Raw genomic sequence first — 13,104 nt, forward strand, 5'->3', positions numbered from 1 at the left:
ACAATGGGGGGATCAGGCTGACCACTTCAATATCCAATAATCGATCTTAACACCATAAAAACAGAGATGACAAATTATGGGCTATTATAGACTGGATGTTTATGTAGCCTGCAAATTCAAATGTTGAAGCCCTACCCCACGATGTGATTGTATTTGAAGATAGGGCTTTTGGGAGTAATTAGTTAGATGAGGTCATGAGGGTGGGGCCCTTTTGATGGTGGTGTTATAAAAAGAGGAAGGGAGAGAAATCTCCTGGAAAGGCCATGTGAGGACACAGCAAGAAGGCAGCCATCTACAAGCCTGGAAGAGAGCTCTCAACAGGAACCAGATTGGCTGGCCCCTTGATCTTAGCCTTCTCAGCCTCCAAAACTATGAGAAATAAATTTTTCTTTTTTAAGTCACCTAGTCTGGTAGTTTGTTATGGCAGCCTGAGCTGATTAAGATATGAGCCTACTTAAGCAAAATAAATCAATCAGAGAAAGACAATTATATGATCTCACTCATATGTAGAATTTAAGAAACAAAACCAGAGGATCATAGGGGAAGGGAGGGAAAAATAAAACAAAATGAAATCAAAGAGGGAGACAAACCATAAGAGACTCTTAATCATAGGAAACAAACTGAGGGTTGCTGGAGGGGAGGTGGGTGGGGGGATGGGGTAACTGGGTGATGGCATTAAGGAGGGAATGTGATGTACTGACCACTGGATATAAGACTGATGAATCACTGACCTCTATCTCTGAAACTAATAATACACTATACATTGATTAACTGAATTTAAATTAAAAAAATTTAAAAAGATCCGAAATAGACCCAAACGAAATCCTAACGAGAAAAAAAAAGATATGAGCCAACTGATGTGATGAAATAGGAAGTACATGGCACCATCTATGAAGTCATCCTCCTAAAAATATCAAATCTATGTTTGAGCAAGTCTCTAGATTTAATTACCAGTTAGTGGGAAATACAGGAGATGGGGAAATTTGCATCCTAACTAGATGTTCAATAACATCAAGAAATGACAGAAAAATTGCAATGCAATATTGGGAATGTAGAATGGTTTAGCTGCTTTGGGAAACAGTTGGGCAGTTCCTCAAAACGTTAAATATAGAGCTAACATATGGCCTAGCAGTTCCTAGGTATATACCCAAGACAAATGAAAATATATGTCCACACAAAAACTCATACACAAACGTTAACAGCAGCATTATTCATAAAAGCTTGAAAGTAGAAACAACCCAAATGTCTATCAACTGATGAATGGATAAACACAATGTGACAGAGTCCAACAACGGAATGTTATTCAGTCATAAAAAGGAATGAAGTATTAGTACCTGCTACAACACAGCTGAACCTTGAAAACATTCTAAATGAAAGATGCCAGACACAAAGGTCACATATTGTGAATGATTCCATTTATATGAAATGTCTAGAGTAGGCAAATCCACAGAGATAGAAAGTAGATTATAATAAAGAATACATATCACACAACAATTAAGACAGTGTGGTGGTGGTCCAGGGGAGACAAATCAATGGAAGAGAATATAGAATCCAACACCAGACTCACACAAAAATGGTCATTTCATCTATGACAAACACTCCGTGGTAATTCAGTGGGGAAAAAAAGGTCTTTTGATAAATGGTGCTGGATCAACCAGATATCCATATGGGGAAAAAAAGATTCCTGACTCCTACCTCACACCATACACTAAAGTTAATTCAGGATGGGCATAGGCCTAAACAAGAAAGCTAAAACAATCTAAAGATTTTATTTATTTATTTATTTATTTATTTGAGAGAGAGAATGAGATAGAGAGCATGAGAGGGGAGAGGGTCAGAGGGAGAAGCAGACTCCCCGCTAAGCAGGGAGCCCAATGCGGGACTCGATCCCGGGACTCCAGGATCATGACCTGAGCCGAAGGCAGTCGCTTAACCAACTGAGCCACCCAGGCGCCCGAAAGCTAAAACAATCTAATCTCTAGAAGAAAACACATGGGATGGATTTCTTAGCTAGGACTAAAAAACACTAACCACTAGAGAAAAGTTGGACTTTATTAAAACTTCAGAATTTCTTTCCATCAAGACACCACTGAAGAATAAAAAGGCAAGCCACAGCTTGAGGAATTTTCACAATACATATATATGATGAAAAGACTTGTATCTAGAAATTATAAAAAAGTCCTACAAATCAGTAATAAGACGAGATGATACAATTAAAAATTAGAAAAAAGATTTAAAAAGCACTTCACAAAAGAGGATATCCAAATGGCCAATATACACATGAAAAGTTGCTCAGTACCATCAGTCTTTAGAAAAATGGATTAAAACCAGAATGATATACACTATATCTATCAGAATAGCTACAATGAAATAGACTGGTAAGTGTTAGCAAAGAGAGCAACTAAATTCTTTCACACTGCTGGTAGAGTGTAAACTGGTACAATGACTTTGAAAAAAATGTTTGGCAGTACCTACAATTGCTAAAATATGTGTATCTTATGACCTAATAATTCTACTCCTGGATATATACCCAATAAGGCAGTGTTACGTCCATCAAAAGACACGAACCAATTGATGGCACATTATTCACAATATGCCCAAACTGGAGACAATCTAAATGTTGTGGTACAGTCGTACAGTAGAATACTACACAGCCATGAATAAGAATGAACTATTGCTGGGTACCTGGGTGGCTCAATCGGTTAAGCGTCTGCCTTTGGCTCAGGTCATGATCCCAGGGTCCTGGGATGGAGTCTCACATCAGGCTCCTTGCTCAGCAGGGAGCCTGCTTCTCCCTCTGCCCCTCCCCCTGCTCAAGCATTCTCTCTCTTGCAAAAATAAATAAATAAAAAATCTTAAAAAAAAAAAGAATGAACTATTGCTGCATGCAGTAACACATGCATTAACAGACTTACTGTTGATTGGAAGAAACTGGACACAAAATAGTACAAAATACGTATGATTCCATTTATATGCTAGACAGATGCAACCAATCTATAAGGATAGAGGTCAAAATTGTGGTTACCCTGGGCTGGGGGACACTGACTGGGAGGCAACATAAGAGAGGCTTCTGGGAGCTGGAAATATTCTATATCTTGATCTCAATAGGGGTTACACCAGCGTACGTATATGAAAAAATGAGTTATACACTTGGGATTTGTGCACTTTACTGCATGCAAGTTACATCTAAAAGAAAATCCAAAGGTTCTTATCTTTTATAGACAGATTTTGTACCCATAAATAAATGACATGATGTTTGTGATTTGCTTTAAAATAAAATAGGGAAAGAGGTGGGAGGTATGAATAAGATAAGATTGGTCATATGTTGATAGCTGTGAAATCAGACGACAGGTACATGGGAACTTGTTACACTATTTTATGTTTTTTAAAACTTCAAAAAGTTTTAAAAAATATTGGCATTCTCAAAAGTTCTCATTACCGAGTTTACTTACAGTTTCAATTGCCATTTCTATTGCTGCATTATCTTCTGAGCTCGGACATTTCAGGAAATGTTTAAGTGCCTGAAATGAGAATTGTATAGCAATTGAAAATTTCCAGACCGCTTTCACCCTGGGGAAAAACAAAGCTTTCACACACTCAAACTAATGATAGTTCCTGAAAGTATCTTCCTCTCAGCCAGGGGCAGGCATTGTCTTAAAATAGACACTTAAAAGGCTGAGTGCAGTTTGAACAATGGAAGGATCCAGTGAACCCTCTGAAGAATTTAGTTCTGACTTCTGGTGAGATGAGAGTGAAACATAAGCCCTCTTTCACTGTGAAGGTATAATTATTTTCATTCATTTGTTCGTTCCACAGATATGAACTGCCCGCGTGCTGCTACGTCCATGTGATCCTGCTGGCTGCCGGGGAGAATCCCAGGAAGGAGGAGAAGGCCCCTTTTGTTGTGTTATGCACAGTCTAACTGGGGAGATCTGTGTTATGTGATAATACAAGGAACCAATCGTTTTAAGTCATCACTGGCTACCTCCACAACATCACACCACCAAACCTATGAAAAAATTTTAAGGTTATAAAAGTTTAAACGATAAATGGGCAGCATGACCAGTTGTTTTCATAGGTGTTCTGAGGAAGAAAAGGTGATTAAACAGAGGGATGATCCCGAAGGTGCCACCCAGGAAAAAGGCCTGGAAGATGCACAGGTCCGTGGTAGATGGAAGGAGGGCAGAGAGGAATCTAGGTGAGAACAGGGATGGGAAAAGGCTAATGGGACTATAGGTTTCCTCAGTGGAAACAGCAGGATGCCAGCAGCTGGTTGGGAAGTTCTGGCTTGTTGGTCAATTTGTGGGAGTTCTCTTGGGTGCCAATTGAGGAGTCTGGACTTTATCTAAGCGGCCAGAAACCGTAAATTGGTGGCCAGAAGGCTGAGTTCACACACAGACATGTTTCCTTGGTGGGCGAGGTATTACACAAATACCTGGGCCCATATTTTAAAATTGGGAGACCAAGACTTCTGTTTCTCATGAAGAATCCTCTGATCCGGCACTAATAGGACCAACTCCTGAAAGGCAACAATGTTCTGGAAGCAGAAGCTATTTCCTTCAGACCAAACAGGTGCTACCCAGTGGTCCCCAGCTTGTCACACAACGAATGCACAGCTTCACTTAGTTCCGTCCCTTGCTTGAACACCATAAGCCCTGCTGTAGGAGCTCTTTAGCAATGGAAGTACATACCATCTGGGGCACAAAATGAAGGGTGAGTTATAGGGACAGAAACTAAAAACAGGGAAATAGAAATCATACTGTAATAATCTAATAATAAGTGAGGTGACCCAGGTTTGAATTAAGCTGATGGTGGTTAGAATGAAAAGGGACAGATGTCAGAGATACTACAAGGGAAGAATGTGATTGGCTGTGGAAGAGAGAGGATGATTTAAAATTAGCTCAGATTTCAGATCTGGGTATCTGGGAGCATAATATATTTTAAAATATTTCTGGGGTGCCTGGCTGACTCAGTCAGTGGAGCATGTGATTCTTGATCTTGGGCTCATGAGTTTGAGCCCCGCACTGGGCACAGAGATTACTTAAATAAATAAAAAAATATTTCCTATAAGCATTCCTGGGGAGGTCAATGTATATTTTCTTGGGAAATACTAACTCGTGAATATTGGCCACACAGCAAGAAGAATTTTCCAGCCTGAAAATGTCTTTTTTCTCCTTCAAAATATAAGGCGATGCTTTGATAGTCTTCATTAGTAGTATCTTCAGAACCTACAACAGAAGTTCATTGAGTAAAATATCTGAGCAAAACTTGTTTACATTAACTTAAAAATAAGATCTAAAAACAGTTGATCTAAAAACAGGTGATTAAAAAAATTTTAACTGCGAATATCAGTGTTTGTTTTCATCACAAAACACATTCACCATCATTATCCCAAATATCAACTCTGTTCCATCTTCTTCTCACTCTTACATAGGAATCAGGACAGGAAATGATGAGGCTTTGTGAGAATCTAGGCTGTGGTCTGACATTACCCTTCGTGATTTTTATCCATCTCTAAGAGTCTCAATCTCATTTCCTGAAACAACAGGAACAACTAGAACTATAATTGCAATCATGAGGTGCCTAGAGTTTCAGAACAATCATAGATCAACCTTAATACAAATGTAATCCATTTCCCCCTGTCTCAGCAATGCCTGGTTTAGACAACTGTCCGTATTTGTCAGACAAGGAGATAACATTCAAGTAGCCCATAGATGTCATTTAAAGATAATTATTGTTTTTCTTTTGGTTTGAAGCTTCAATATGTTAAGCACAGAGGAAGAAGGACCTCAAATCATTGTTTACATTTACCCAGGGGAGTCAGAGGCCCATTTCCTGCACCAAAGCATAACGACAGCCCTGGCCCTCCAGCCCAAGGTACATAGGAAGTTTACGAGAGAAGGGGGTATAGAAAGGTGGAGAAAAGTAACCATGTGTGCGTGTGTGCGTGCATGTATGTGTGTGTGCGTGGGATACAGGATAAGCCACATCCTTATAAACGAGAAAAACTTACAATGCGTTAGTGCTATGGTGATTTGCAGTGTTAAGACAGAAATGTCATCTATCAAGTTAAACATTAATGATTCTAATGTTGCTTTTATCTGTACTTCCTTTTTTTTTTAGCTCTTTGTTTTCTCCAATTATCTGAATGGCTTTCTAAGATATTAGAAGATGCTTTTACCTATTTGTTCCCTTAAAGACTGAAATAAAATTTTCTCATAAATCCTACCATCAATTCTTACGGTCATTTTGTGAATTTTAAAACACAAAATAACACAGGGCCGCCTGGGTGGCTCAGTCTGTTGAGTGTAGGCTCTTGATTTCAGCTTAGGTCTTGATCTCAGGGTTATGAGCTCAAGCACCACTGGGCATGGAGCCCACTTAAAAAAAAATAAATTTAAATAAAAAAAACCAAAATAACACAAAAGGACAAATACTTTATGACTCCACTTATATGACACACTATGAATAGTCAAATCTGTAGAGACAGAGAGTAGAACAGTGGCTACCAGGGGCTGGGGGAGAGGGAAATGGGGAGATACTATTTACTGAGTACAGGGTTTTAGTTCAGGATGATGGAAAAGTTCTGGAGATGGGTGGTGGTGATGGTTGTACAAAGCGAATGTACTTAATATGACTGAACTGCACATGTAAAAATGGTTAAAATGGTAAATTTTTGTTATGTATATTTTTCCACACTGAAAACAAAATAAAATACTACCACAAATAACGTTATGTATGGCCCTTATAAAATGAGAATCTGAACATTATTTCAGTAGTTTCTAAGAATAATTGCAAACAAGGGAAGAAAATCTATAAGCAGGTGCTCTCAGAATATAAAATTCTCTTTTGGACTTTCTTCTGGAAAATCACATCTTGTGTATATCACTCTTCATGAAAGTATAATCATAAAATCTTAATTTATAAGTCAATTTAAAAAATTTATGAAAATATTTCTTAAAAAATTCTTTTGTATTTTCTGTTACCTTCATTTTGGAACCTTGTTTTAACTGTTGACAAATGGAATTTGGGAAATCTGACCTCTTTTAAAGGCCCCCCCCGCAAACCTTAATTTTTGAAAATGGTCTTATAATTCCATCTCACTTTGAGACAGTAGGAATCAAATCTGATAAGTACCATATAGATATGCATGTGTCTATGTATGGTGTGTGGGCATGCCAATCTGATAATTAGATCGTGAGTCAAGTATACCTATGATACAAATCTTTAAGAGAAATTAGGGCAAACAGTGGTATTTACCAATAATGTCTGCATAGATTTCCATTTTGTTGTGCTGCTGAGCCAGTGTGAAAGCTTCATGATTACATTTGGACATAACAAGAAACTGGATCGCAGACCCGTAGTCACCCAACTGCAGAAAAAACCTAAAACAAAGTACTTTAATCAGCTTGACTCGTTTAAAATAAGTTTGTAATTTACAAAATAAAATCTTTTTGCAACTATGAGAAGCCATTTAAAAATAAAAATTAGGCAAACCGCAGTTCCACGCTATATACTTATATTTGAAAAGCATACTCTCATACACTGACCACAACAAACAGACTTTGAATTTAAGCACTCAGACCTAACAAAAAAATTTAAAAAGAATAAATATTCCCTTTGAATTTATTTATTTGATGAGGGGAAGTGGGGACTTTCTTTTAAGGCTAGTTTTTGGAAGTCCAAAAATAATGCATTCTGTTACCTGGCTACCATTTTGGCGCCATCCAGAGACTGGGTCTCCCGGACAATACTGACTGCCTTTTCAGGATTGCTGAGGTGATCCAGATAGATGCGGATTACACTGTTCCACTGTTTTGCATTCTCATAAGCCACAACGGCTTCTTTGTATCTATAAGAAAGATTTAGTTCAGAAAAGCTTTCTTACCACTGTCATATTTGGGGGGGGAAATGTCAATAAATGGGACAATGTTTTATTGATGATGGCTGCTTATTTTTTTCTTGAACTTCTTTGTTCTTCATCAGAAAGAATATAAGGAATCATCTCACTAAAATGTGTTCTTTTTAGAGGTTTGATAAACTAACAGTAAAATGCTAATATCGACTTGCATTTTCTCATCTGAACCATACAATTTTTTACACTTTACTTTTTCCCTCACTTTTTTTTGAGTTGAAAGATTATAATAGTAATATAAACTTACTTTAGAAAACAGAAAATACAGATTATTTCACATTTACAGGTACGGCTGAGAGTGATATATAAAATCTTTGCACGTCGACCTCTAGGGGGAGCTCAAGACTTCTCTTCATTCCCCACCAGCTCTCCAGTTCTTCCCATTTTAATAAGACATTTAGTGAGTATCTCTGTTTCCTAAGGTTGCTTTTCTAAAGTTAGAGGGTATTGACCTTTAAGAATCTCTAAATATATATTGCCAAATAACTTTCCAACGGCCACAGAGATTATACTCCCATCAGTCATGCATACAGAGTGCATTTTGACAATATGGTGATTAGTTTAAAATCTTTCACAAGGGCGCCTGGGTGGCTCAGTCATTAAGCGTCTGCCTTTGGCTCAAGTCATGATCCCAGGGTCCTGGGATCGAGTCCCACATCGGGCTCCTTGCTCAGTGAGGAGCCTGCTTCTCCATCTCCCATTCCCTCTGCTTGTGTTCCCTCTCTGTGTCTGTCAAATAAATAAAATCTTTAAAAAATAAATAAATAAAATCTTTCATGATATGATAGGTTAAAATAACATATTGCTGCTCATTATTTATCATTAGTATTTAATATTAATTAGTATTATCATTAGTGAGGTAGAGCTTTTTCATGTGTGTATGAAATACAATTTCCTAATTGTGTTTCCTTCTCCGGGACTCCTTGCCTTTGAGTTTCTTATATCAAGATGCAGGGAATCTTTGTATATTTAGAATATTAACTATCCATTGCAATATCTTGACGCTGTTTTGCGGCTCATACTGTATAGTCGTAGGTGTGGAGTTCATATTTCTTCACTTTTCTTGTCCTCTGCATCCGTAAGTTATCCTTCTTGATAAAACAAGATCACTTTGTTTTCATGCCGTATTATATCAGAAATATCAACTTTAATATTTAACTCTCATATAAAAAGAGACAGTAGCCTATATTTGAATACACAAAGGATCAACTGAGGTATATAACATATGGGAGAAACAGAATAGTCTGGCACTTCAGGCCAGGGGAAGGGAAAAGATGTTTTCTTCCTCCCTTCTGCCTTTCACAGGGGTTGCAAAGGTCAATGGTTAATTTATCAAACTTACACAGTGCTTTAAATTTGTACGAGTTTGAGAAACTGTACAAACCTTCCATCTGCTTCTTTCGCTTTGGCATACTGCAAGTGAATCTTTGGGGAAGAAACACGAGGCAGAAGCTCACCAACTTTTGCCCTAGAATGTAGGTTTAGGAGAATGATGTCAGCACTATGTTCACTCCCAGACTAGCTCCCTACAATCAAATGTTAGTTTTTAGGATTCAAAACACAGCTATCATGATCTTTAAAAAAACCTTGGCTCCTATAGGTAAAAGCAGACATAACTACTTTTCCTTCTGACACCACACCTCCGCCCTCCCTCTTAGTGGGAAAATGAAGGCAGTTCATTAGCTCTTCGGGAACAATAGGGCTTTTTTCCCTGGTAAGTTGTCTGATCAGAGATTTCCCCACACCAAACTGACAGGACGCGCTGTTCTTTGAAAAGTGAACTATGAATATGAACTCATCGAAGAACAAGAAGGAGATAAAGAGAAGAGGGAACAGGATGTCCAGGCAGGAGGAACAGCAAGGAAGCAAGAGGGGAGACCACACGGGACCCATTCATTTCCACACCTGCTCAGAACAAATTTTAGCAAATTCTTACCAATTCTTACAGCGGATGTAAACAGAGGCTGCTTTGTCGTAATAGAGACCTTTTTCATACAGTTGGGCTGCTTCTGAAAATTGCTAAATTAATATGACATTATTAAAACACTGAATTTATTACATGTAAGAGCACACGAATATTTATGCAGAGAACAGCATACCTTCATATTCTCCAATATGGCTCCACAGTCTCTTTTAAGGACCCTGCTGGGATGCTTTAGAGCCTGGTTAACCCCTCGGCGTATGTCTCCCATTCTTATGGACATCTGGGCCACCCCAGCCAGGCATACTTCATCATGTTCCTGGAATCGTAAGGCAAATAACTAACAAATCAGACCTTAAGTTAAACTGATGTATTTCAGCCAAAAAATTAATTTAAATCTAAAATAAGCCCAAATACTACTTTCATTAATCCTTTCAGGCATATTTCAAGATCAGGCCTCTTTTTTTTTTAATCACCTGGTACAAAGTTACATTTGTTTCTTTAGAAGTCCAGATCTTTTCAAATACCATATAATTTTACTCATATGTGGAATTTAAGAAACAAAACTGGTGAACATAGAGGAAGGAACAGAAAAATAAGATAAAAGCAGAGAGGGAGGTAAACCATAAGAGACTATAGGGAACAAACTAAGGGTTGCAGGAGGGGAACTGTGTGGGGGATGGGGTAATCGGTGATGGGCATTAAGGAAGGCACTTGATGTAATGAACACAGGGTGTTATATGCAACTGATGATTCACTAAATTCTTCCCCTGAAACTAATAATACACTATATGTTAACTAACTTGAATTTAAATAAAATCTAAAAAAAAAAAGAAGTCTATATCTTTTATGCTTAAGAACACATTTTTACTACCCCCTGTTATAATGCCTTGTATATCTTTGTATTTCTTCTTGGTATAAAATTTTATGTAAGAAGTAATATACTAGATACACAGCATAAATACTATGAACAAAATTAAGGAAAAAAAATTTACCAAATTGAAGATTTCTCCGCTAGACATGATTAAACATTAAAAACTTTATGTAAAATTGTTTAATTCATTAAAGATAACTAAAGAACTTTTCAAGCAACTAATCCATACTAGTGAAAGAGAATGTCAGATTGCATTTTATGTGAAGTAGCATGTCTAATGGAACATTCTGTGATGATGGAAATGTTCTATATCTGCCTGGTCCAACATGGTAGCTAATAGTCACAAGTGGCTCTTGCGCAGTTGAAATATGGCCAGTGTGACAGAGGAACTGAATTTTAAATTTTATTTAATTTTCAATAATTTAAATAGCTATGTGTGGCTAGTGGTTAGTGTATTCAATAACACAGATTAAAAAAAAAAAACACCTAAAATATATGTAGCCAAAGAAAATATCAAAAACCCAAGTTACATGAGCAAAGGATATGATCAGGGAATTAATAAAAAAACATATAACTGACCAATAAATAAAACATGCTCAGCTTCACTAATAATCAAATACATACAAAATACTTCTTGGCTTATGAAATTGGTAGAGGAGATAAAATATAACATTTGATGTTGTTGGAAATGTGGGGGGAAATGGACACTTTCATATATGGCCTATAGCTGTATGAGTTGCTATAAATTCTTTTGGAGAGCAACATGACATTATAAAAAATTAAAAGCATACATTTTATGACCTGGAAATCCCATCTATAAGAATATATCCTTATACTATCTTATATATATATGTGTGTGTGTGTGTGTATAATATATACCTTATACTACTATATACTATCTTAGGTAGTTAAAGATACATGTATACTACATAGAATATTCATTGCAGTATTTTTGATAGTAAAAAAGGCAAGAACAATTACAATTCAATAAGGGAGTGGATGAAAAAACTGTGCTAATCTAAACAACAAAATATTAGAAACTCTTAAAAGATTAAAATCGATTTGTATGTATTGACTTGAAAAACCATGAAGAAAGCAGAATGCTGATTTTCAAAGAATGAATTTCAACTGATCTTTGCTAAATGAATGGAAATGAATGATTTCATATTTAGTAAGAGCCCACATTTCATACATATTTGTATGCTTACAAAAGATTCTGTGTGGAAATATATAAAACTATGAACAGTGGTGACCACTGAGTCGTGTGATAGAGGAGAGAATGGTAGGCCTCTCGCTTTTCGTGTTACACTGTCATGATATTTTAAATGGACTGTAATGAAACTGTATTACTTCTGTAATAAAAAGTCTAGCTATAAAACAGGATATAAGATTTTCAGTCTTTACAAGACATCACGTAAAAACATCAACTTTCATTGCAAAATCCAGTTTCTTGAGCTAAAATTCTGGGATGGGAGAATGGCTTGAATAGTGGGTAAAGTACATGCTCTCCAGGATCATCATGTGACAGATGAAGCAGCAGAACCGACTTTTATGGCCTGGGAGTTACTATACAGGGCTTATTGAAACTTTTTAAGAGAGTGAAAGGAAAAGCCTCGTGAAAGTCATAGTTAGACTGTAAGTGGGAAAGGATAAAAAATTTTACTCCCGACACTAGTAAGAAGCTCATAGTTAGCATATAAAAGAAATCTTTTTCAGACTGATAAAAGTATTTTCATCTTTAATTTTTAAGTGTTTTGAAATGATTTAACTATATCCTTGCAAAGTTGTTAATAAACTGAAAAAGAGCTCACCTACCAGATATTGAATAAATAAAATGCAATTCAGACCATGGCTTTTCAAACAAAACTAACAAACGTAAAGATAATTACACATATCTTTATTCAAGGTTACCTTATGATCACCAGTTATTCCTTTCTCATAATGAGCCAAAGCATTTACATAATCACCCCTGAAAGAAAAATCAGAGTGAATTTTAATACATTAATATGTATCTTATTTACATATACAGGATTTAAAAGATAATCTTTGTCACTGAGTTGCTTGAGCTCACAAAAGATGTGATAAACAACATATAAGCTTTTTTCAAGTGCAGTTCCTTATTGTTTGCTACTTTAAAAATAATTATAGGGGCGCCTGGGTGGCTCAGTCAGTTGAGCCTCTGACTCTTGACTTTGGCTCAGGTCATGATCTCACGGTTGTGAGACTGAGCCCCACGTCGGGCTCCCAGCTGAGCATGGAGCCTGCGCACGGGCTCCCAGCTGAGCATGGAGCCTGAGCACGGTTCTCTCTCTCCCTCTCCTTCTGCTCCCTGCCTCCTCACTGACTCGAGTGCGCACGCACTCTCTCCCTCTCAAAAAATAATTATAAAGCTGG

General features: G+C 37.0%; 1 protein-coding gene across 4 annotated transcripts in view; it reads right to left on the reverse strand.

Annotated features, from left to right (window-relative positions):
- Positions 1-13,104, reverse strand: part of WDR19 (WD repeat domain 19) — a 109,947-nt gene that overhangs the window by 35,417 nt on the left and 61,426 nt on the right. For all 4 annotated transcript variants that reach the window (XR_003612767.2, XM_028126579.2, XM_028126571.2 and 1 more), the window contains 8 exons: positions 12,622-12,679; positions 10,015-10,155; positions 9,852-9,934; positions 9,300-9,383; positions 7,706-7,852; positions 7,261-7,385; positions 5,116-5,228; positions 3,453-3,521 (listed from right to left, as the gene is read on the reverse strand). Coding sequence is in view for 3 of the 4 variants with exons in the window: in XM_028126579.2 (XP_027982380.2) it covers positions 3,453-3,521; positions 5,116-5,228; positions 7,261-7,385; positions 7,706-7,852; positions 9,300-9,383; positions 9,852-9,934; positions 10,015-10,155; positions 12,622-12,679 (820 nt within the window). In the remaining variant the exon portion in view is untranslated. The remainder of the gene's footprint in view (positions 1-3,452; positions 3,522-5,115; positions 5,229-7,260; positions 7,386-7,705; positions 7,853-9,299; positions 9,384-9,851; positions 9,935-10,014; positions 10,156-12,621; positions 12,680-13,104) is intronic.

This window comes from Eumetopias jubatus, unplaced genomic scaffold, assembly GCF_037043125.1.
Source record: "Eumetopias jubatus isolate StellerSeaLion01/CBP00866 unplaced genomic scaffold, mEumJub1_p1.0 scaffold_2, whole genome shotgun sequence".
Lineage (NCBI taxonomy): Eukaryota > Metazoa > Chordata > Mammalia > Carnivora > Otariidae > Eumetopias > Eumetopias jubatus.